The sequence below is a fragment of the Solea solea genome, chromosome 13 (assembly GCF_958295425.1).
Source record: "Solea solea chromosome 13, fSolSol10.1, whole genome shotgun sequence".
Taxonomy (NCBI): Eukaryota; Metazoa; Chordata; class Actinopteri; order Pleuronectiformes; family Soleidae; genus Solea; species Solea solea.
The window spans coordinates 9,785,019-9,810,374 of record NC_081146.1 but is presented as its reverse complement, the minus strand read 5'-3'; the positions used below and the strand labels follow the sequence as shown (position 1 = coordinate 9,810,374).

General features: G+C 41.5%; 2 protein-coding genes across 9 annotated transcripts; one reads left to right on the top strand and one right to left on the bottom strand.

The window, feature by feature from the left end:
- Positions 1–873: 873 nt before the first annotated feature.
- On the bottom strand, positions 874–19,895 carry setd2 (SET domain containing 2, histone lysine methyltransferase). Of its 5 annotated transcripts, none has more exons than XM_058648303.1 (22): positions 19,486–19,895; positions 16,728–16,749; positions 12,331–16,598; positions 12,115–12,246; positions 11,682–11,810; positions 11,342–11,465; positions 11,156–11,233; positions 10,954–11,051; positions 9,468–9,600; positions 8,917–9,051; positions 8,675–8,803; positions 7,518–8,588; positions 7,355–7,403; positions 6,927–7,272; positions 6,280–6,835; positions 6,076–6,213; positions 5,431–5,556; positions 4,937–5,073; positions 4,720–4,831; positions 3,425–3,499; positions 3,133–3,234; positions 874–2,609 (listed from the first exon to the last, which is right to left on the bottom strand). In XM_058648303.1, exons 1-22 carry the CDS (start codon positions 19,518–19,520, stop codon positions 2,448–2,450), a joined length of 8,157 nt encoding a protein of 2,718 aa, XP_058504286.1. In that variant the 5' UTR covers positions 19,521–19,895; the 3' UTR covers positions 874–2,447. The 5 variants fall into 5 exon arrangements, with proteins under 5 accessions (XP_058504286.1, XP_058504287.1, XP_058504284.1 ...); XM_058648304.1 differs by having other exon boundaries at positions 6,076–6,461; positions 6,540–6,835; XM_058648301.1 differs by adding an exon at positions 17,928–18,037 and having other exon boundaries at positions 6,076–6,835; positions 19,486–19,894.
- Positions 19,884–25,187, top strand: rbm12bb (RNA binding motif protein 12Bb). 4 transcript variants are annotated; one of them, XM_058648306.1, is made up of 3 exons: positions 20,278–20,741; positions 21,361–21,669; positions 22,921–25,187. In XM_058648306.1, the coding sequence occupies exons 2-3, from the start codon at positions 21,629–21,631 to the stop codon at positions 24,839–24,841; spliced, it is 1,962 nt and encodes a 653-aa protein (XP_058504289.1). In that variant the 5' UTR covers positions 20,278–20,741; positions 21,361–21,628; the 3' UTR covers positions 24,842–25,187. The 4 variants fall into 4 exon arrangements, with proteins under 4 accessions (XP_058504290.1, XP_058504291.1, XP_058504289.1 ...); XM_058648307.1 differs by lacking the exons at positions 20,278–20,741; positions 21,361–21,669 and adding an exon at positions 19,884–19,903; XM_058648308.1 differs by lacking the exons at positions 20,278–20,741; positions 21,361–21,669 and adding an exon at positions 20,161–20,271.
- Positions 25,188–25,356: the final 169 nt, after the last annotated feature.

Here is a 25,356-nt window from a genome sequence, read left to right as displayed (position 1 = left end):
TAAAATACAGTTGTTCCATCACTCCTGGTATATTGTTTTCATCAAATAGCAAGTCACGTTTTTTATCACGATGAAAATAATATGAAATATGAAAACATTTGCATGTGCAGTGCTATTGGCACGTCTGTCACTAACACTTAAGTGTTAAACTCCCTTAATGGACAACACAATGTGGAAATTACACATACATATTTGAATTGCTCTACCCCCACTGAGGGGTTTAGCGTGCAGACGAACACCGCGTGTCAGAAAACCCAGAGGGAAATCAGTTACGAGGTATTTAATAATTTGAGAGTGACATGAAAATAAAAAGTTAATCCGAAATACTTTGGAGGAACGTTCCCCCCCTTTGTCTCAGAGGCACAATCTCCCACTCGGCTCTGCACTCAGATCTGTTAATGATCTCTTTGCCTTGAGTTCTTAAGTGGGAGCAGGCATCTCGCATGGCCCGGGGCAGCGTTTGATGCCGTCACACACACCAGACGGGACTGCTTAACTGCGGTCTGCAGCACACAGGCAACCGGCTGCGGAATGTGCATACACCAGGAACTGGGGCGGGAGGTGGGGGGTGGGGAAGCACAGCAGAGCCTCTCTCCACTTGTCATGGCTCCCCCCCATATTTAGAGTGCACTTCACGTTTCTAATGAAGGTAGTCGATCACTTTGATTACCTTCGGTGGGTTCACACATCTCAGCCGTTGTGGCATTCACCGGCCATGTGCACCCTTTATTAGAGGAGTGAGGCCCTTAAAATGGGTTTGGGGTGTGCACTCTGCAGTTAATCATGCAAGAGAGGTCACTCACATTTTTACTTGCATCTATTCAAGTCTACCCAGAGAAAGCCAATACAACTGCATGACAGGGGCAACGGGTGTAATTTTACAAAAAAGTTTATTATCTTTTAAAATGTTTGTACACTCAGTATGACAATGTGCTTACACAATACTTACAGTAGAGTAGGGTGAAACGTACTTTGTACATAGAAAAATAAGAAAGAAAACATGGGAAATCACCCCCACCACTGAAATAAAATAAAGGGCTGCGAGTCAGTGGGGTATTAAGTTTGACAGACTGATGTGGTAACTGCATCATCAGGAGGACTGAGCTGGTGAGGACGGGTGGGCTCACTGTGCTCCCTGACCCTTGTCTCCTGTGTACAGCTTTGGTAATTTTACATATTATTTACACTTTCAATCATAAAATGATAGTCCTTTAACAAAGTGTCTGCTTATTTAAACGCTCCCAAAACTATTATTCAATATATTCACATATAAAGCAATGTACATATGTTGAAAACCTTGTTTAATGCAATTTAATCGGCTGCAACAAGTCAGTAACCTAATGCTAATGAGACTACCTTGACCACTGTGAAACACAAATTAATATGAGACGGTTTTGAGTCGAACTCGGGACCATGAGCTATAAAACGAACCTAATCACACTTCATGTTTTAGAAACTTTTAAAACTGCAAACTAACACGTTGCGGAGAGGTGTTGGACAGGAAATGAGGGGAAAACTGACACACAGCTAAACAGCACAACAAACATGGCATTCAAACCCTGCTCCCAATATTATTATTATTATTATTATTATTATCAATATAATAATACATAAATTGATAAAATACATGTAAATATTAATCTAGAACCCTTTGCCAACTTGCCAGACACTGGATGATTTGTGACACGAGTAAAAAGCTCATCCTGGGAATAGCAAATTACTTAGTAGGAGACATGGAAAAATGTAAGAATTTCCACACTGACACCACTCTTTACTTCAGCCTACATCATGCTTTCGAGTAACAACACAGGCTCAGGAATTGTATGGTTAACAAGGCAGGGTTAGAGGAGTGGAAGCTTGGACCTCCACTGCTCAGTTAAAAGCAGCACCAGATACAGAAACGGTGATAGAGGGGAGGATGAAACATGCCTCGAAATACAGGAGGGGGTGGGACTACCTGTGACTGTGACATTTTGGGAAACAGAGGAACGTGAACTAATTTGATATGTGCGATAACAAAGCTGATTCAACGGAGTAACCCTCATTCAGAGACAGAAGAGTTTAAAAAGTGGAATTGAAGTGATCATTTGGTAATATTTAAGAGCCACAAATGGAACAAAATGCTTAAAATCAAACGGTTAATGAGAACTTCAGTCTCTGTAGCACCCCTCAGTGTCATCCTTTAACAACACTGCATCTGGATGGAGTCTCAGGTCATACAACAGCAGCACTCGAGTCTCCTCAGTCTCCAGGTCAGGGCTCCCCCCTGATCCACTGGGCCTGGAGAGCTCCTTGGGCAGCAGTGCAATTCTTAGTCATAAATACAGCTAAGAAACTACTTCATGGTTCAGGCTGACCAGTTCACACATGAAGGAGTGGGTGGAAAGGCAAATCTGTGCTTGTCCTGTGTTAATGCAAAGCAAGTGGAACACATCTGGCCTCTGAGGCTAGTACACGTCTGTGTCCTCCTTCGGCTTGTACACGGAGCCGAACCTCTGCATGTACTTCTTGATGTACTCCTTGGTCTTGTGCTTCACATTCTCGTTACACTCAAGGTCCTCGGGATTGGTGCAAGCCTTCAGCTCTTTATTCATAACTCCGTGTGTGAGCTAGAAGTTTAAGCAGAGACGAGAAAAGATTAAAACATGTTTGTCATCAACACCACATCTGCCTTTATAATTCGGCGTAAATCTAAATGAGTGAACTACAGCTTGTCTCTCCGTTTGGTGCATAGTATGACGTGCAAACCTGACATATACACAATCCATGAACCTACTGGGGGGGGGGGGGGGGGGGGGGGGGGAGACAAGCTGGTCTTTAAAGAAATATCTGGTGCAAGGAGCTTTTAGAAAGGAATGAGAGAAACAAAAGAGAGGCAGATAATAGTTTACATGTACAATATGTTTTTAGTCTCTTGCGGAGGCAGAATACAAAAACATGTGGCTGAGAAAAGAGATCGTGGGAGCTCAACTATTTAGTTCTGGTTTGAGGGAAACATTGAAAACTTTTCCTTTTGTTCAGCGGTGACCAATACTTTCATTCTGCTTTGACCATGTACAGGCCAACGAAAGGTTGAAAGGGATTAAGAGCAATACCAGCAATGTGGATAAACATCTCATTGTTTAACTGTACCTTTCTAGCCAGGTGTTTGAAGTCTTCAGTGTTGCTGATGCGTCCCAATTTGCAGTCTGGCTTTCGATAAGGATTTAAACACTGCACGATGAACTGGGACATCTGAGTAACACACGTGGACACAAAAAAACACACGCACCATATAAGAGAGGAAAAGAGTCAACACAAATTGGAACTTGCATGGATGGATAGAAGACATTCTTTTTTAAGTAGGCAGAGGTGTAGAGAAAATGGAAACATCTGGAGTTTAACATCGCTGTTGCAGAAACTGTTGGCAGAGACTCTGGCTCACCTCTTTGCGAAACGTCTCTTTACTCTTTTTAGCCAGTTCACTTGAGGTGTCTGCTTCAGCCGTCTTTGTGGAAAACTATAACAACATAGAGGCAGAGAGGAATAGTTTGATTAGATGTATTATGATTTTCTTAAAAACATTTTTTTTTAAAAAGCCAGCTGGCTTTGACAGTGTATCTCAAAGACAAAATCCTACCCAACTCCATTTTCATCTATTCTTTCTGAGGTGGAAGACAGCACTTACCAGCGGAGACAGACATATCCCAGTAGAGTCATTTTGTGCTATTATAACCACCCATGAGGCCCCACCTGTGAATCAGCTCAATCAAACGGGACAACTGGCTACAGAACAGTAGCTATCAAGGTCAGTGGTGTATCAGCACCTGCTCACCAGCTACTAGACAGAAAGCAGGGATATCCTGCCAGGATGCTCCCTCCATGGCCTCGGCCTTCAACAGCAAAGGCAGGCGGGCAACAGCTGACTGGCTACACCCACAACAAAGTGGTGAGGATCAAAAGCGAGTACAAAGAATTCACACATGGACACATGCACAAACACGGACTTTGCCAAGCAAAAAAAAAGAAGAAAAAAAAGAAATGTGTGCAAGTGTACAGCAGCAAGTACTATATCCTTAAATGCATTACATGAACAACCCAACTACCCAGGCAAGATGCTGGGAAATTGTTTTTGACCATGTAGCTAGCAGGAAGCTTTGCATAAAAACATGAGAGTCACCACTTGAGTTTTGATGGGTAACTCTGATACATGTTTAAAGACACTCGTGAAAAGGGATGTAGTTAAGAAACTGCAAATAAATGCCAGGTCTTCCAGGTGGCTTTCATTATTCTCAAAGTTAGGATAAAAATGACGAAACAAAACAAACAAGGCAGAGGAAGAGAAGATGAGCAAATCCACCCCTCCCTCCCTCCCTGCGCAACCTTGAGGCTAAGGGACAGACAGTTGAGTTGGGGGTGGGGCAAGTGCATTCACTTTTCAAAACTCAAGTCTTTATGTAGATTCCACTGAGCTGTTCTGTGTGGGGAGAAGTCACTGGTGAGAATGAAACACTGACTGAAAATAGTGTTGTATAGGGGTTTATTCTTTTTTTCCTCGGTCTTAAAACACAGCTGAAAGTAATCACTAGTGCAGCATCTTCAATTACCTCAAGGAGCAAACACTATAATTACTGTATGTTTTGCATTCAAACATAAACTTCCTGAGAAAACAAGAGCGTGATATCTCTTCACCCTTTTCACTATTTTTGTTCAAGCCAAATGTCGTGAATAACAGCTCACCTTTGAGGGATTCTCGTCATACGTTGGTGTTCCCAGGTCCATCTCAGATTCATGGTCCACACTCGTGCTATCGCTACTTCCTTCCCATGTTGGAGGGTCCCACTGTGTTTGCCTGGTGTGCAGAGGGACGTAATGTGTCATAGAAACACATGAATGGCCTTTCGAGAGGCCAAAACACATATGCACACAAATTGAATAGAGATACTGTGACACCAACCTTGTGGCAATATGGTAGTAGTAGATTTTGCCTTCAGGGTCCCGAGCCACTTTCCAGTTGGGAGGTAGGACGATAGTTTTGGGTTTGGGGGGAGATGGTGGAGGAAGGTCGATCACATTGTTGGGTACAATCATTTCCTAAAGAGAAGAGACAGAAAAGAAGTATCAGCAGTGACTCCAAGTAGCTTTACTTAAGTCATTAATACAACTATTAGTGAGAAAACAAAACTTGTAAGCTAAATGCACGATGATTGGAGTTTACATACATACTGTATGTATCATTTTGACAGACAGGGCCAACTGAGCGCTTTCCTATATTTGTTTTACCTACTTAAGTTACATCTTAACAGGACCTTTGTTAGATCTAGGACTATCACAGCTCGTCAGAGAAGCATCATTTCAATGTATACTGCCCCCCCTTGTGGCCACACTGAAAGAGGGCCCCCACCAGCTATATGGAGCTTTGGATGGATTTGTTGGTGGATGGAGTGTTACCTGTTGCACAGTTTGGGATGTAACTATTGTAGTGACGGTGCCTCCCTGCTGCACCACCACTCCTTGTTGATGGCCAGGATACACTGGCTGGCCATGTAGGTAGCTGGCTGTGGGTTCAGTGTATGCCTTCAGAAACAACAAGGCACATTTAGATTAAACAGTTTTTGTGCATTAAACAGAATGAAGTGCATTAGAATAAAGGATAAAAAAAAAAATAGAGCTGCAACTAACGATTATTTTCATAATTGATGAATCTGTCTATTATTTTCTCGATTAATCGTTTGGTCCATAAAATATCAGAAAACCTTAAAAAATGTTTAGCGGTGAATCGATTAATAATCGATTCATCGATTAATCGATTAATTGTTTCAGCTCTAAAAAGAAATGTTTAAAATGTGCAGAATTACACTCTGCTGCTGTGACCCTCTACCCAACAACACTTGATTGATTCATTAACTTATTTTTTGCAAAAGAAAGCATTAGTTAAATATGTTGGCTTGAGCTTCATATAATCATTTGAAAGATAATAAAAGTATGCTTGCGATACATTCATTAGCCATTTATTTCAGAATTAAGTTAAGTAAGTAAAAGAAAGTAAATACAGAATATGAGCACAATAAAACTGAATCCAGGCAAAGTACCTACCTGTATGACTGGAGTGTTAGCCTGTGGGTAGGCAGTAGGGATACTGTAGATAGTTTGGCATGGCTGGCCTTGGTAATAGATAGCGGTCTGTGTTTGGGGTGGTGGTGGAGCTGTGGCATACTGTTGCGCCGGCTGGGTCTGCAAAGTCACAGCTTGCTGAGTGGTGGGGTCCCAAAGAGTGGTGTAGCTCTGCTGGCTCTGTACCTGAGGGGGTGTCTGGGCCGGAACAGAGAGGACAGCTACACCTCCATCCTGGGTTGCTACAGCTGGCTGGGCATACTGCTGAGGGTTTCCAGTTGAGAGGTTGGTGGTGGTGGTGATGTGCTGAGGAAGACTGGAAACTGGAGTAGCTTGGGAAGTGGAGGATGGAGAGGTCAGTCCCATATCTGAGATGAGATGCTGAGGAGGAGTCTGTTCATAGCTCAAGGCAGGATCAATTGCAGGAGTGGGGAGCAACACTTTACCTGCATTTGGGTTGGTGGGATCCACAAAGGTCTGGATGGGATATCCAGGAGGGTAAGTGATGAAGCCAGGGCTGGAGACGTAGGCTAGAGCAGGGTCATAAGCCATAGCTTGTAGTTGTTGCTGCTGCTGCTGCTGCTGTTGCTGCTGCTGTTGCTGCTGAAGTTGTTGTTGTTTCTGGGCTTCCCTCTGAGCAACCTCCTGCTCAAAGAGTTTTCTGCGTTCCTCTGTCGACAACTTGTTGCGCTCTTTGCCACCAACTCCCCTTGGCGTCTTGTTGCTGTTAGATGGATCGAACCTTAAAAAAAAAAAAAGAATTAAAATGTACTATGCTATGCACATATATATAAAAATGTATACTTCAATGTTACACCAATGACAGGTCTTACCGTTCCTCAGTGCGTCGGCTGCTCCTGTCATAAGATGATGGTGGGGAAGGAGAGCGTCTTCTTCGCCTTTCAGTGCTGCGGGGAGTTTTGTCAGAGCCTCGATCTCGATCGCGCTCTCTGTCCCGATCTCGGTCCCGATCGCGATCTCTATCACGATCACGATCTCGGTCCCGATCACGATCCCTCTCTCTGTCCCTGTCCCAGTCTCGATCTCGATCTCGATCTCTGTCATAATCTCTGTCTCTGTCACGCTCTCTCTCCCTCTCCCTCTCCCGCTCCCTTTCACGTTCTCGGCTACCAGACGTGGTGCGTGGTGTCAAAGCTGTCTCTCGATCTCGGCTGCGATCTGTAAAGAGAAAAAACATAACATACAACCATTTGTAGAGGGAAAAAAAATTATGCGAAAAATCAGCTTTGGTGTAACTTACCACTTGCCTCCTTTTCCACCTGACTCTTCTTTGGTATTCTGTACACCTCCTGAAAGGACAAGGACACTTTGACTTAAGAACTTAAAACTACAATAGCATGCATACAAATTACAAACAGAAAAGCAGTAGTACTCCACCTTTTGCATATTTGACATTGTCTCACCTTTAGATCCTTCCAGCTTTCCAGAAGCCTGGCAGCCATGCCACAAATGTCCAAAGCAGTGAGCTGGGGCTCTTGACTCCTCTCACTCTCTACATCTGAGACACCTTCCTCTTCATCCTGAGAAGGAGTTCCTATCACTGATGGGTCCAAGGGGGCCACTGATACCTCCAAGGGCATACTGGCCTCTGGGATCTCAACACTTGGGGGGGCATCAGAAGTAGATTCAAAAGGTTGTTCCTCATTGCCAAGAGGAGCTTTGTCAACCTCTTCCATCTCAATCTGGACTTCCATCTGCTCTTGTGGTGGCACAGATGAAACATCAGCAACTTCTGTATTGGTGGGCTCACTCTCTGACTCTAGAACTTTTACAGCAGACTGGTCACTTTCCATTTCAGTTGTTTCTGTCACAACCAGACTGTTTGGTTCCCCTTCTCCTTCCTGTTTGTCACTCGTTTCATTTGACTCATTCTGAAGTTCATCCTTCAGACCATCAGTTGTGTCCTCTTTCTTCTCAATGTCCATATCCTCCACTTCCAACTCCATTTTGTCTTTTAGCTCCTCAGTTTGAGGTTGGTCCTGGCTGCTTGGGGACATTGCTATTTCTTCCTGTTTCTCCTCCTTCTCTGACTCTTCAATTGTATCTTTTGTTGGTTCTGCAGTTTCACACACTGGTTCTGCCATTAGTTGCTTGACGTCCGGATGTGCTGCATTTGAGGATTCATCTTCTTCATCATCATCGTCTTCTTCCTCCTCCTCCTCCTTCCCATCAGAAGCTTTGCTGGCATCAGATAGTGCACTGTCCAGACTGTTTTCACTGATGATTTTAAGGCGGCGGTACACAGCAGGTTTGGAGGCGTCGGCATCCAATTCTGGTCCCATTTTGGTGGAGGAACCATCAGGAGTGTTGAGGGGTGTTTGAGCACGGGAGGTGTTCTCACTGGAGTAGCCATCCATCTCAGCAGGGTGAGGGAGAGTTTTTGTTTGGGCCCAACGCTGAATAAAGGTCAGGACTCTGCTCTCCTCCAACATGTTCTTAGTTGAGATCGGAAGGACAGCCAGGGTCGTCATAATCTGTTAACAGAATATACTGTCAGCAATAAAGCAAGAGATAGTTGTACATGAATGATTTAATGGGTCCAACCAAAGATGTATCTAACCTCTAACTGTAGTTTGACATTATTGGCACTGTTGCCTTTCGCTTCAGAAAGCTCCACCATGAAGATCCACAGCAAAGACAATCCATGATGGTCCAAGAACTGTTTTAGGCATGATGTATTTTGAGTATCCTGTGAAACACAAACATACAACATGCTGAGAACCATGATAACAACTAACAAATCAACAACTCACGACAGGTAAGTAAACAAATTATTTCATTATCAATGTAGTCTGGTCATACTCTTATGAGCTTGAGACATGTGAGTTTCTGCTCCATGGTTTCCACTCGGACCATTAGCCTGCAGAGAGACACCACCTGTTTCTCATCATACAGGCCTTCTCCATTCTCCAGTAATGCCTCCAGTTCCTCATCGACCTGTGAGAGGACAACATCAAGTTATCAGTTACTTATTTTTGCCTGGATATTATCATATGTATTAAATAAATGTAATTTACCATCAACATCACCACAGCAAATAAGTTATTGTAATAGGATTGCAACATACATGTTTGACTATATAGGCCATTTTATGCGGCCTGCTGAATACCACTTTACGATTAACTGGGTAATGAGCCGTTATCTACCAAGCTAAATCCATATATATATATAAAAACTACATTTAATAATACTAATAGTTCATACTGGGATATCCACTCATTTGGGTTTTGACTGCACTATTTATACATTGCACCAGTTATTCTAACTTCAACACAAACTGAACTTTTCCCCCCTTCAAAGTTATGTCAAACAGATGACAGGAAAAACTTAGGCATATGAATCAAAGAACTCACTGTGGTGAGAGCACTCTTTCGACTACGGTCTTTCTTCATCTTCCCTCCAGCAGCTCGAACACTGACTCTGTTCTCTCCACCCAGGAAGCCTCTGCAGCTGGGTGCACCACAGAAGCATTTCTGTGCCTCTTTGCTGGAGAATTAAATTTGGAAAAAAAAAAGGTGAAATCAAAGATAAACCCACAAGCTTTAAGACTTCCATACAGCACCGTTAATTGTTTATCTCTTCTTTTTTTATTATTATTTTCTACATTGTAAATTATATTTGAACACATCAAAAACATAAAGGAACATGGTATGGTATTACGCCGTAAATGGAAACATGTTTTATATTTTAGATTCTTCAAATTCTCTCAATCAGATTTAAGAGTTAGTCACATAGAAAGGTTTTCCAATAGTGGAAGGAGTTCCCACTGCTTTGTCTTCACTCTGTGGTCCAGCTCATCCCAAATTGTGTTTAGGACAGGTGACTGTGGAGGCAAAGCACTCCATCACTCATTCTTGGCCAAATAGCATTTTTATCGTCTGGAGGTGCGCTTAGGGTCATTGTCCAGTTGAAAAACAAATGATGGCCCACTCAGTGCAAACTAGATTGGATGGCATGTGATTGTAGGATGCTGTGGTAGCCAAGTTGGTTAGGAGTGCCTTGAATTTTGAATGAATCACCAACAGTGTCACCAGTAAAGCACCCCCACACATCATACCTCCTCCACGTTACACGGTAGGAACCACACATGAAGAGAACACCTCCTCACCTTTTCTGCATCTCACAATGACATGGTGGGTATCACCAAAAATCTCAAATTTGGACTCATCAGACAAAAGCACAGATTTCCACTGGTCTAATGACCATTCCTTGGATTTTTTGGCCCAAGCAATTCTCCTCTTTTTCCTCAGTAATTGTTTCTTTGAAGGCCTGATTCAGGCGGTCTCCTACGTCTGCTACTTGACGTGTGTAGAGCATTTATGTGGGTTTTAATCTGAGGTGCTGTTAATTTGCACTTTCTGAGGCTGGTAATTTATCCTCTGCAGGAGAGGCAACTCTTTGTCTCAGTGGTCATGAAAGCATTTGAACAGTTGAGCATAAATACAAAAATATTGACATTTTCTGGACTGACAGACTGTCATGTCCTAAAATAATGATGGACTGACACTTCTCTTTACTTAGTTAAGTAATTCTTGTTTCTATGAATTAGAACAGCAGTCCAATATGGGTATTTGTGGAATAAAACTGATCAACTCCTAAAAAAGCACACCTGGTAACTTAAAACCAGGTAACTACCTTGAGTATCTGATTAAGGGAATGCCAGAAGTAATCAAAGCTGTCATCAATATATAAAATATATTATGGTTTGTTTAAGATATAATTCCATATGTGTTCTTTTATAGTTTTGATGTCTAGTAGTGATCTACACATCCACACACAGAAGTACATGTTAAATGGTTTGCAACAAACCAAAAAACAAGAACTGCAGAGAAATAATACCCGTATCTCTGGAACTGATAATCAAATGTCAGTTCAGTTCCAGCGCCGACAGCCTTGGTGGTAAAGAACCCAACTCTGAGCTGACCATTAACAGTCCACTGAAAATAGATTAAAAAAAACAAAAAAACATCATCAAGTAATTCAGGTTTTAGTAGGTTGACGAGGAATTGTATAATCACAGAGCTTCATTTTGCCAATGTACCTTTTGAGTCTCACAGTTGGGCTCACAGCTGTGGTTCATAAACCGAGAGCAGTTACCCTTCAGCGTTGCATCAATTATCTGAAGATGTAAAAGACAATGTCACCCATTTCTGCCAGATGCTTTACCAAAACCAAATAACATATTGCACTTCAAATATTAACAAACTACAACGTGTCATATTCTTACCTCATTGTTTTTTAAAGCCATGAAGTAATAATGGATGTTTTTATTGCGAGCGTATTCTTTCACTCTGGTTTTGAACTCCTTGTGGTCCAAGACCTCACCACAGTATTCCAGCACAAAGGTGTTTCTACAATGGCAGTAAAAACAAAAAAAAAAGTTGCACAATTGACTCATCTGTCCACAACAATTGCATTTGAGAACATGTTTAAGATGTACATAGTTCATTTTGAAATACAGTTAACTTATAACTACTTGTGTTATTGTAGCCTACATCTAAGGCTTTTGTAAACTTCTGCAATTTGCAAATTATTAAAATATTGTGTCAAACGTGTAAGAAGCTTACGGAGTCAGGTCTTTAGCAGCACGCAGTCCCCAGCCTTTATCTTCTGTGAGGATAACGTCAAAGTCGGCATGTTGTTTCATCTGAAACCGTCGATTGGAGCAGTACAGTCCATTCAGGCACCGTGATGAGCTGGAAAGTAAAAACGTAAAAACAAAATTCGAGAAAACATTACATTCCTATTATTTTTTTTTTTATGACAGAATGTAGGTGGTAAGCCATATACTTTTTTTTTTTAACCAGCTCTTGTCTTATCTTATTAAGTGAACCATTTTACAAGATTTTCTTTTGCTAAAGTAATACACATAATTTGTTAAGGTACCAAAAAACACTCTTTGAACAATACTTGTTAATACCTATTGAGCAATCCAGTTTAATGTCATTCTTGAATTTCTTGGTTTTCAAAGAAACCCAGTAGTACAGTTTGTCAACTTACCACTCAATCATCAGCAGCCGGTTTAAACAGTCTTCCCCGCATGAGAATGCTCCCTTTGAACGTTCCTCTCTCGACAGCATTGGACACTCACACTGCATTCTCTTGATATCTCGATGAGATTTGCTCTTCTTTCTAAACATAGAATTTTTTTTAAATTAATTAAAACTAATTAAATTATGTTGGATAATGTGTCACTCGGGTTGGAAAACACCTTACCTCTCAGTCAAGTACAGATTCTCCTCGATCAAGTCAAAGTAAGGAGGCATCTTTTTTGACTTGGCCAGGTCTCTCCATTTACTGGCATCTTGAAAGTCCTGCAGAGCGAGTGATGGAAGGACCACCTCGGCTTTGACAAGCATTTCCTTCGAGATGTCAAAATCACCGTGGCGCTCCTTTTTGCCTGCTGGCCCAGCCTCTGCCTCATTGTCTGAATCAGACTCAATCTCTGGACGTCTTTTCTTGGGTGGCCCTCTGCCTCTGTGGGGTTTAAAATGGTCTTCTCTTGGAGGGTCAGGGACAACAGAACCCCTGCTGTTACTACTTATTTCGTGCCCCTGTAAATCCCCACTGTAGTCACCATGGTCATTAGTTAGGGAATCAGGATGGATTTCACCTGCAGGATCCTGATAATGTTCTTGTGCTTGGAGGTAGGGTTTCCTGCTGGTCTGCATGTGTGGGGATTGATGGTTCCACAAAGCATTACTCTGCCTGTGCTCCTGTTCCTCAAGAGAATTTTCTGTGAGTTTAGTATTTGATAACTGTGGCCCATGACTGCTATCGGGTTGTTGGTATGTACTACTTGGCTGCTCTAGTTGTGAAAAATCCCAACCCAGGTTTACTTCATTCTTGTCACTGATATTGTCAGCATTTGATAACTCCCCATGTTGATAATGGGAGTACATCTGTTCATTTCTGCTGCTTGAACTTTGCCGTTTCTGCTCTTGTTCATGTTGTCGGAAATCAAGACTGTGGGCAGATTCTGTGGCACTTCCGTGCGCACCGATATGGCCAACTATGTAAGGCAGGGCACTGACAGTGCTGGAACCTTCTGAGTGACTGGTACTATCAATCATATTACTCTGGGACAGACACAACATACTGCTGGTGGATGAGTCATTTATACCAGCACATGGACCACTGGTCTCCCCAAATACACTGGGAGAGCTACCTCGCCTTTGTTGGGAGCCGAATTGATTTGAGTTTTCAGGGGCATTAACATGAGCTGCTATATTATCACTGTGCAGCTCAGAAATATTTGTAGGACTGCATGAAGCTCCTGTGTTCCGTGTAGCCATTGTAAGAGAAGAATTTTTTGGCACCACCACCACAGAGTGCAATCGCTTTATAGCCTCATCACAATCTGAGTCGTATTCTGAGTTGTCACTATCACTGGCCTCGCTCTCTCCTCCGAGTGTATCCTGTTGAGGTGATGCTCCCTTGATCAATTGACTTTTTTTATCAGTATCCATTGGTTTTTCATGAGGATCATTTCCGTTCCAACTCTTAATATTTGCAGCTGTATCAACCTGTGATGCATCAACTATGCACAGAGGCCCATCCATACTCATTGTTTGAAGAGAAGTCGGTTTTAAGACACAGCAGTCAATCCTGGTTGTTGCTTGTGATGGCTCACTTTGGTCTTTGTATTTATCAGCCATGGACATGCTGTCTAAGCAAACCTGCTGCTTAGAGATCTCAGTCTGCTTGACCAGTGTGGAATGTCTTTCAGCTTCTTGTTCAATAGTATCTTGAATGTCACAGTCGTGTTGGTTACTTTCTTTAGAAAACTCTATCTTTTTGACAGATATGACTTTTTTAACATTAGGTTTATTCTCTACACTGAATGCCCTCTGTGAAAGATCACTCTCAGAAGTATTCTGCCCAACAATATCCCACCGAGACTTCCTGGCACTGCTCTTTTTAACAGTATCAATACTTTGCAGGCCACATATTAGCTGGTTCTCAGATTCAAGATGTGATGACTCCAATTTAGGTGGTACACCTGTGTCAGACTGCTCATCAACTGTATTCAGCTCAACAATCTCTGGTTTAGTGTTCTGCCATACATCATGTGTGATGGGTACATCTGCGGTATCAGGTAGAGACATTGGCCCTGATGAACAGTCAAAGACTTTTTTGTCCTGGCTGCACACTATACCATCATTACTACTGCATGAGCCTAAAACAGCTGCAGGAGAGTTCACATGTGTATGATTGTTAGACAAGAGGCCATCCTTCACATCAGTCAAGTTTTCCAGGGCAGCATTTACGTCTTTTAGGCTTTCACTTGATGTTATATTTGAGGCATTTTCATTCTCATCTTCAAGACCTAATTTGGATTCTTCTGGTCTTTTGGGTGATGATTCTTGCAAATGTTTTTCAGTACATGAAACCATCTCTCTATCATGCTGATCAATACGTTCAGTTGCGTCCCAGTTGAAATCTGATTTTTCTTTTTCAGTCTGAGGAACATATGTGGCAGTTGCACAGGGCAGTGCCTTTTCAGGACTCTGAACCATATCATCTGATTGTCTATCATATCCAGTGGTATTTGCAGAAGAACTAGAAAGTGTTGTGTGTTTTGAGTCCAGCCTACTGGATTTCATTAAAGAGTTTTTACTCTTCTCATCTGGGCCAGACTGGAATTTTCCCTTATGATCTCCTTCAGACTCACTGGAGCTACTTTTATGGAATTTTTCACATGTTTGGGAGTGAGTATGCATACTGAAGGAAGAGGATTTGCTGTCGGTCTTTGACTTGTGATGGGTACTAGATTTCCGGTAACTTGGGTCAAGATCAGGAGACCATTTACGCTGGGAATCAGAGTCTGAGAATCGCTTTGAAGTCCTTTCTTTTGATGATTGTGTCCTTCGATCCATCTCTAAAGAGTGAGGAGAATCTAAAGATTTATGGGCTTTCTCAGATTTTGAATAGGATGTCTTTGACTCTTTATGAGAGCTAGAATGGACAGACGATCTACTTGAATCGCTTGTCCTTGTCCTCGTCTTTCTATGGTCATCCTCTGAGTCAGAACTATCTCGAGTTCTGTCAGTGCGAGACCGAGAGGACCTTCTCTCTCTGCGTGGTGAACTCCTGTGTGATCTCCGGTCAGAGTCGTGATAGTAAGATCTTTCAGAGCGTGATCCTCTGTCTCCCCTGGACCTCTCTGATCTGGAGTGCGATGAACTAGTTCGAGACCCTCGTGATCGTGATCGCGACCTAGACCTGGACCTTCTGCGATCTTTGTCTGATCGAGCTGACCGAGATGATGTGTGTCTAGAATCACGGTCTGATTTGGAATAACTAGAAGATCTTTCATGATTCTCTGCCCACTTTGAGGAAATCTTCTCCTTCTCCTCCACATGTGAAATAGAGGAAGACTTTTTTACTTCTTTAATTCTGCTGTCAGAGTTTTTACTTTTGGAATCAACAGATTTGCGACTGGAAGACATCTCCACTGAATCTCCATCAGATTCTGACCTGGTTTTCCTTTGGGATACCTTGTTATTCTGCTCAGTACTGCTGAAAGCATCTCCAACCTTTCCTGAGGAGGCAGTAGGCTTCTTGTGGCACAAGGATACCCTCGTCTCAGAGGATTCAATGAGAGCACTCTCAGATAGACAAACATTTACAATATTCTGAGGCTCGGGTATAGGGAATTCAGTAGCATTCTTACTTGCAGACTTCTGCAAATCCAGTAATTCAGTTGAATGCTGGTCTTCTGGCAAAACAGATTTCTTACTTGCAGACTTCTGCAAATCCAGTAATTCAGTTGAATGCTGGTCTTCTGGCAAAACAGATTTCTTACTTGCAGACTTCTGCAAACCCAGTAACTCAGTTGAATGCTGGTCTTCTGGCAAAACAGATTTCTTACTTGCAGACTTCTGCAAACCCAGTAACTCAGTTGAATGCTGGTCTTCTGGCAAAACAGATTTCTTACTTGCAGACTTCTGCAAACCCAGTAACTCAGTTGAATGCTGGTCTTCTGGCAAAACAGATTTCTTACTTGCAGACTTCTGAAAACCTGGTAATTCAGTTGAATGCTGGTCTTCTGGCAAAACAGATTTCTCTTCAGTCACAGAAATACTAAGAATTTGCTTCTTGAAATGCATCTTTGCCAAGTCTGGTTTCAATTTAGTGACTGGTGAGACTGGTGTTTGAGGTGTCTCAGTGACTGATATTGGCACCATGGGTGTCTGCTTTTGTTCAGTTTTGCCATCTGTACTCTGCCCTCCTTTGTTTGTGGGTGACTGTGACAAGGCAGCCAGAGGTTCAGTGACAGACTTGTCAGGACTGGCAGGAACAAAGAACAGGCTCTGCAGTGGCTTCTTGGTCTGTGAGAAGCTGAAGGACACTTTCTGACGACCCTGATCCTCCAGGTTGACCTTGGTTTTGGTCCCTTTAGGCAAAAAATGGTTGGACAGCATCACTCTAGGAGATAGGCTTTTGATTAGAGCTGCTTTGGATAGACCCTCAACCTTTACCTACAATAAAAGAGGAGAACACAAATAAATGCCACAACATAAGTCATATGAAAAATAAAAATTAGACATTGGTATTGTATCGCAACAAAACGTTGATGAGGGTTTCAATAGTTTTGTGTTAAAACTTACCGAGGCACCACTCCCCTCCTCTCTGTGTTTACAGAAAAACATGGGAACAAGGAAGAGAGGAAATAAATACTTTGTCACAGTACAAAAAAAAACTGTCACAACTTTAAGATCATCATTATGATATGACAACATGCATTTATCGACACACATACATACATACATACATCTTGCACTGAAATCGTCCGTTTCCATACATTGTTACATCCAACAATAATAAATGAGCAGGTCTGTGCTGTTGACAACAACTTCTGACCCTAATTGCTAATCACATACCATGTTCTAAACTTTAAAAACTTAAATTCAGCCAAACACAAAAAGAAAACCCTTCTTTGCTTTAAATTACAATTTGACCCCTAACAATTTTCCACCACAACAATGCTAATGACGCAATGAATGGCTGGAAACTCAGAGAGTACCAACTATGGCCGATTAACACTGGCTTAAACAAAACTTAAAACAGCCCTTTTGTGTAGATCTAGGCCACCTAAATTGGGCTTCAATGACCACACACACACACAAGCAATTTATAATTTCTACAGCTGTAGTGTAAACATTAAAAAAAAACCTGACTCTCCATATTTTTCTATAGTTTGTTATATTATCGTTGAGTATGGTCCAAAAACTAGGTTTACATACTAAATGTGTAAAATGTAAACAATTAGGATTTTCTCTTTTCATCTTACTATTTTGCATGACTTCCTCAAGGCTAGCTCAGTATATGTGCTACTAGGCAACAACTGGGTCATGTATTCCTTCCTGATCTTTAAAATAGGACACTGCTTCCGGGACATATAGTTAAACAGTAATGGCTACAGCATACAACTATAATTAATTATATGATTGAAAAAATTGACCCACTCAACCTTGTATTTCACCCTTTTTGATGCAAAATTTACACCAAGAATAAGAATGTAATTCCAAAGGCATCATCAACACCAAGCATTAGGTTTATTTATTACATTTTATCAGTTGCTATACTACGCAAAACAACCTATTCTTGTCTGGCAACAACCTGGCCAGGGAGTGATTAATAAATAGCTTAAAACAGAAAAAAGCCATATATTTTGCAGAGGACAGTTTTGTGTACTTGAAAGTCAAAAGCAACACACAACTTTGTAGCCACATACATTCTCTGTCAAATCCACATCAAACTACATAATTTTCACCAAGAGTTGGCGTTTATGCTGCCTAATTTCTGACCTGAGTAAAGTGTCCATTGAGGAACTCATCTAGGATTAGTGGGCCTCAAGAGGCTGCTGGCCAAGAATATTCCAAATCAGTGAAATGAGCCCTCCAAAGTGACGGCACACCTGACAAAAAGAAAGATAGAGTTTAGGTAAACTGTGTCTTGTTGGTCCACAACAGTTTTCAAACATATCTGTCAGGGTCTCTTTTGAGATCATAATCAGTGTTTGAGGGTGTTCATACAAAGGTAGTATTTAACAAGTGCAAAATACACTGCACTGTATTAACACGTGCATTATGTTAAAAAGCCTGTTGCCTCACATGCTTTCAGTCATTGAGTATAAACATCGGCAGACACCCCTGCACAAGATCCCCCTTATCAATCTTTACACAGTTGCACATCTTTCAGTATGTCTGTTATATGTCTGCTATGAGACAAAATAAATGTCCATTTTCATGTGTGGCAGGAAGCTTCAATTGCATTCCAGCAGCATCAAAAACAAAAAAGTGACATAAACAGTGGTTCATTAATAGTCCCATCATGGGCAAAAGAAGATTGATCATGAGCATGGTTGCAGAGTGAGAACATGCATGTCATTGTGATAACTGTAAATGGAGAGCAAATGGTAACAACAGTAAACAAAGGGTGTCTACAGAATGAAGACCTGAATGAAAGAACAAACTAACACCAATATGAAAAACAAACTATTTTGAATTATGAATCGATTGGAATTATACAACTGACTAAAGCATGGCCTGTACGTGAGGAATGGACACAGCCAAAACATGGCCTTTAAATGGATGAATGTGTCCACTGTGAAAGAGGATGTGTAGCTAACCTACTTAACCATAATTAAATATTTCCAAATGTGTGCTTACAATTTAATACAACATATACATATATGTATATATAGTCAAGAGGCAGACAGTCAGGATAAACGTATTTGTTTCGAATTTGACGTTGATTTATACAAAAATGTAAACATATATCACATATACCAGCTAAGCTAACACGAACAGTGAGCTTTCGTGGGCCTTCTTAAGAGATAGCAATCGCTCTTGTTTAGCTTCCTAAAATTGCTGTTGATTACGTTGACGTGATAACAACTCAACGCCAGCTTATGGTTTATATTGACAATGTATAAATCAGGTTAAGCAGAGAAGTGTGTTTTTCATTAGCCCAAAAGGTAAACAATCGCGTAAAAACGAAGGCGGCTAATGGAGAACTCTACTAGCATGGGGAGATAATGCTAGTAAGCTTAGCGAGCTAGCAGCTTGTAGGCAAATTCGACTGCTGTTAACTTGTGGTCTGCTTTCCACTCTTTGGGTTGTACCACATGTTTCTAAACAAGTACAATTCCCCAGAAAGGTTTATTCTGAATTTGTGATCAAGAAGGAAGAGTCTTATTTGCCTTTCCATTTTTTAAATACAACCGACACATGTACTCGAGTCTGCACACCCGGCTTTACTAGCATGTTAGCCGATGATGTTTTGTCTTGTGTGTATACTGAACTGCTTTTCTAACAAGTAACGCACACATGCGTAAAAATAGGGGGTTTGTAAGATACTCACTTCACGAAGTGCTTAAGGTCACACGGTTCCCTCATCTTCGAAATAGCCCGATAACGACCCTTTGAAAAACATCAAGCAACAATGTATGCCGACGTCAAATCCATACGGAGCTGTCGGAAATGATCGTCGGCTCAGTGGCTCCGCTGCTCCCGCTGCTGCTGCGCCGCAGCCTCAGCCTGGGTGAATGTTGATACAACAGAGCTAGCATGAGCTCACATAGTTAGCCAGTAGTCAGAGGTGAGATTAGACAACCGAAACCAAGCCCGTGGACATTATGAGTGTGCGACTCATAATCTATAAAACACCGAGAATCTGACAGATGGAAGGACTGTGATCGTGTCTTTGGGGATACCTTTTAAATTCACATTGATCCTCAAAGTATCCCTGACTGTGGTTGCTGTGTTCAACATCACATGATGTGAGTCCGAAGCACAGCTGGCGCGAACCCCGAAGCGCACTGGGGCACCACGACTTTCTAAATAAAAATAATAAAATACACAATAAATCGTGTAAGGTGGTGTGGGAGGATCAGTATGTTTTATAGATAAAGTCTTGAGGATATGCAGTATGTACAACGTTGTATTATGTACAATATAACACACTCCAGTCCAGTAGGTGGCGCCATGTATCTGTTACGTTGGTTTGTAAATGGTCGACACTAGCCCCATAGCACATTTTGCATCTAGTCGAATGCATTTCGACGAGATCGGCACAAAGCAGATCTGAAATATTGATTGTTTCCGTTTCTCAAACTTTCACTTATTGGAATCTGTGGTTGTCGATTGTGTAAGTTTGTCGTTGATTGGGTCGCAGTATTGTGGTATTTATGTGTGCATAATACGACCTTGTTGTCGCTGTTAACTGTTGAGTCAAGTGTGCTAACAGTGGAGCTAGAGGCCTAGCTGGCTACATAGCTAGCGTTAGCATAGTTTTGATAATTTGTGGAGCTTCGTTTGAACGACACGTTAGGTTCACTCCGTAACTATAGTCTCGGGTGTGTGGGTTTTCTTGAATTGGTGGCCACTAGCTTTGCGTTATGGTGATACGTCATTGGGGGTGATTCTGGTACGCCTGTTGGTCTCCCGTGTCAAATCTAAAATGAAGATCCGATTGCGGAAACCATTACACACTTCTGTGACGGCATGCTCGAGGTTCGTGGAAGGTGTAGATTAGGTCAAAGTAATGACCAAGGGTTGCAAGTCATCGGTGTGTACACACTTGTAGTGCTGTACATTGTGTGTGGACCACTTTAAGTTGTAAGTATTTGGTTTGAGGGTTTTTTGTCTTGGTCTTGGAGGATACATCTATATGGATGGGCAACCTGGAAACCTTATATTGATTTTTTTTGTGTACTTGTTCTTTGCTTGTTTTGGGAGCAAGACTCGTGGCCCAGTAAACATTGTTTTTTGCAACAAATATGATATGTTAGTTAAAGGTAAGTATCTAAAGGCTATGCTTAGCCATGTTTACTCATTTAATTTACACAGTTGGATAAATCATAATGATTGAAGGAATTACAATGTTGTAGTATAATTTATAGAACTATATCAATGGTTATGTTTAGCTAGGGAAATAGGTAATATATCCTATGTGCTTGTATACAACCTGTTTATTAAATGTCTCATTTGTAATTAAGACAAATATTTAATCCTGTCTTTCTCACGCAGTGCGTATTGGTTTCACTATAGTACGCTTAAAGTCACAGAGATAAATTACTCAACATATCTGCCGAAATACACTACTGTACCAGTATTAATTTTTTTACCTTCACAATCGAGAAGGTATTTGTGAAATTCTTTCATGGTGAGTCATTTTTTGGTAAAGTGAAAGTTTAATTTATGATGCATGTTCTTAGTGTTCTCTGTTAATTTTCAGTTCCACCACTGGATTATCTGGACTACATAACAAGGGTTGATGTGGTAACCATATCAAATAAAATGCCGTGGATGTCCAGCAGCTATGGGTGCCGTGGTTCCTTGAAGAGCAGGGGTGTTGTAGTGATGGAGAGGGGCAGTGTGAGAGAAGAGCTTCCCTCACCAGCAACGGTTTGGAAAGCAGTTCATGTTGGTGACCGACAGTCATCCATGAACAACTGCCACCTAAAATCTCTGCTGTGGAAGTAGTTGTGAAGCGCAAAACCTGGATGCAGGATTGGTTGGATCAAAAGGGAACAGTCATGGAAAGGTGGTCAGGTGGTTTATCTGTCATTTGGGAAGAGACATGTTTAGTCAGGGTGAACTAGATCAGCTTTGATTAGGTGGCATGTGTATTTACACAGTTCTAGGAGTTTACTAGTGTGACCAACAAGTACAGAATGTCACAGACATTCTCTCATTAGAGAAAGGAATGCATTGCATGCCACTAGTTGGCACTGATAGATTTGGGGCTAAGAGTGCGATCTAGCTGTGTGCATAGCAAATACTAAATGGGTGATGGCACACAACAGCTGACAAATACCACTATATACACATGGAGTATTATATTTTTGGGTTGTTCATTTGGACTCTTTGAACAACTGATTGGATTTTTGTGTCTGAAGGTCAGAAGTCTCTGGCTTCAAGTGTTTTTCTTGAACATTAATTCTTAAGATCAGCGTCATTGAATGTCTTTAATTCTGGTGGTCATTAGTTAAGGTTACTGACCTCACAAAGCTTATTTGAGGCCACTTGAATGTGAAGATTGCCTCAAGGGAATTTCTCCATGTTTGGCAATGGTCACTTAAACACAAAGATCAACTGGTCTGATTTGCGTGCCTGGTTTGCGGATTGTTCATCTGTCCACAATTTTTTAGATGTGATATCTCAAGAAGGACCTTGGACTTGGGAGTGAAGTGATTGGACTGTGGTGTCATAGGGTCAAGGTCACCATGACGTCACAACCTTTTTTGATCTTGTAAATTTCAGTGAAACAGTGGTTTCTGTAGTTAAGATTTCTGTTGAAGTGGTTGTATAAGATGGTCTGACAAAATGAATCCAGGCCAAGAAGGTAAAGGATTGTGGCTGACATTACTGTCTATTAGTGGTTTAGGCTACATTTTTTTTGAATGTAGTGGTGAATGCTGTCTCATATTTTCAAAACTATCTTGGAATTGTGATCAAGTGTAGACACTTGACTGCATGTGTCACAAATAAGATGTAATGAGATTATGGTATTTTATGGAATTTTGCTGCCATTTTATAACAGTGGATGGGCAGTTGATAGTTTTTAAAAGGGTTTCCACTGGTGTGTTAGCTTTGGTAAATGTTGACTCATTACAGTTAATTTTTCTGTTTTATCTGTTTTTGGGTGGCTGTTGTCTACCCTGTCACTTATGCCGTTTACTTTACAGTGCTATTCAGATTCAAGAGTGTTATATTGGAATAGCAGGGAAGTGAGTCAAAGGCAGAGAAGCCCAATAGTTAGCAATAATACTATTCTATACCCTTTTGTCTGCAGGTGCTGTTATATGTGCGTCAGCATGGCAGTCGTCATCCGTTTACAGAGACTAAATGTCACAGCTGGTACTGAGGATATTCGCAAGTTCTTCACTGGCCTCAAAATTCCAGATGGAGGGGTGCATATAATTGGTGGGGATCAAGAAGAAGCTTTCATTATCTTTGCCACGGATGAAGATGCAAGAAGAGCAATGTCACGGTCTGGGCATTGTATCAATGGTACACCTGTGACACTGCTACTCAGTAGTAAATCAGAGATGCAGACAATGCTTGAAAGAAGTACAAAAATTGTGGAGCTGGAACAAAGGAACCGATTTGAAGAGAACGAAAGGCCCACTAGAAGATCTTTGGGCTCTGAGGTGGGAAGATTGGGTCATACCTCATCGCCCAACCACCAGACAGCTTCAAAATGTGACGATGGCTTGTTGGTATTTCTAAAAGGATTGCCTTTCTCTGTGACTGAGAAAGAAATTCACGACTTTTTCAGTGATTTACTTATCGATGAAATTGTCTTGGTGAAGAATAAGAAGGGGTCGAACAATGGAACAGGTTTTGTCAAATTTGCAACAAGAGAGGATGCGATTGAAGCCCTCAAGAGAGACCGGGAATACATTGGGTCGAGGTATATTGAGCTCTCCATGACAACAGCATACGATTGGTATCGCAATACTGGCAGACCTCCAATGGCTGTCAACAGGAACGAAAACTTTGTAAGGGAGAGATCACCCATTCGTAATCAGAGAATTCAACAAGATCACCATGCCAAGTCACAGTCACCTATGGCCCAGATGCTCATCACTCCTGGCAATGAGTACTGTGTTTTGGTTGACAATCTGTCTTATGCTGTGGGGAAAGAAGACATGAAAAAGCTTTTTGATTATGCAAAGCTTGAGGATGATCAGATCTTGCACTTGATGGACAGTGAGGGGAGAAGAACAAGATCTGCCTTTGTTCTGTTCAAGAATCAGCGTGACTATTGTGAGGCTTTAGCTAATGAGAAAAGACAGTTTTTCCACCGATGTATTTTTACCCGCCCAATCTCAAGAGAGAACATGATGACCCTTCTGGAGTCTCACTGCATGGATGTCCAACCTCCTGGAAATTCGCAAGAGTTTTCAGAGAGGCCCTCATCTTACCCCAGTGATCACCATGACTCTGAGAAATTGTGTCTGTTTGTGCGAAACTTGCCATTAGATGTGAGAAAAGTTGAGATCATGGACTTCTTTCTTGGGTTTAATATCACTGAGGATAAGGTCTTCTTGCTGTTTGACCATAATGGTGCTGGGGTGGGGAAGGCTTTGATTCTTTTCCGATCTGAGGCAGAGGCTACAAGGGCACTCTCTCTAAATGGTCAACGGTTTCTTGGGTCAGAAGTCATTCTGAAATGCATTACACGTTCCCAGATGAAGCAGTTGGGTGTTGAACCGCCAATGGTCCAAGAGCCATTGTCAAGAGAGGAGCGCTATTCTGGCAGGAGCAGAGCGTCGTCCTATCACTCTGACAGTGATCGGACAGAGTTCCCTGATTACAGGATGTCTCGTGATGGTAATATACCAGTGACTGATGAACTGACTCAGTTCCAGGGAGGCTATGATTATGAAACTCGTTCGGGCACTCGTGGTCCACATGGCAGGGGTAACGGTGTACACGGTGATGTTCGCCCCTCTTCGCAACCCTTTGATGGTCCTACCTGTGTACGATTGGTCAACCTGCCATTCCAAATAAGAACAGAAGAAATATATGATTTTTGCCATGGGTATCAAATTATCCCTGGATCCGTGTCACTGCAGTTTGACCAGAGTGGAAAACCTACAGGCACTGCAACTGTTGTGTTTCAGTCTCGTTCAGAGGCCATGACGGCAGTGGAGGAACTGAGCGGAAGACCCATAGGTCCAAGAAAAATAAAGCTTTTGTTTGTTTGAATACATGTGCCCTCACAATTTGGCTTGGACAGAAGCGATTTTGATTTCAACAGCAAAGTTGCTGTTTCATTTGTCTTTGAAAATGACATGGGTTACTTGAAGGTGAATAATGGTTCTAACTGTTCTGTTTTGGGATTTGCTAATACAGCAATTTGACTACATTTATTTTTTTGTAATTGTAATGAAATTGTGAATTTCATTTATACCATTATACCCTTTTAGTAGTTTGTTTTGGAAGTGTTTTTTTGCTTTGTTTTTTTAATGAAAACAAATGTGTAGTGTCAGATTTTGTGCAAACAAATGTTGCTTAACAAAAACCTGTAAATAAAGTGTTCTGTTCATCGAGTATTATTTTAGATTTTTTTTTAAACGTTGTTGAACATATAATAATCACACTATTAAAATAAATGATATGATCAATATTGGTTGATTGATCACTGACTGAGGTTTTATGAGAATTTAAAATGTCTTCCTCTGATATATAAATGGTTCTAAGGTTGAAAGAGGTTTAGCAA

Excerpts from the sequence above, each read along its gene's own strand:
- rbm12bb (XM_058648306.1), top strand. The coding sequence starts at position 21,629 with ATGCAGGATTGGTTGGATCAAAAGGGAACAGTCATGGAAAG. Across the intron at positions 21,670-22,920 it reads AAGGGAACAGTCATGGAAAG|GTGCTGTTATATGTGCGTCA; the intron begins GTGGTCAGGTGG and ends TTTTGTCTGCAG.
- setd2 (XM_058648300.1), bottom strand. The coding sequence starts at position 19,520 with ATGAGGGAACCGTGTGACCTTAAGCACTTCGTGAA. Across the intron at positions 11,466-11,681 it reads GCTGCTAAAGACCTGACTCC|AAACACCTTTGTGCTGGAAT; the intron begins GTAAGCTTCTTA and ends CTGCCATTGTAG. Across the intron at positions 9,601-10,953 it reads TATCAGTTCCAGAGATACGG|CAAAGAGGCACAGAAATGCT; the intron begins GTATTATTTCTC and ends TTAATTCTCCAG.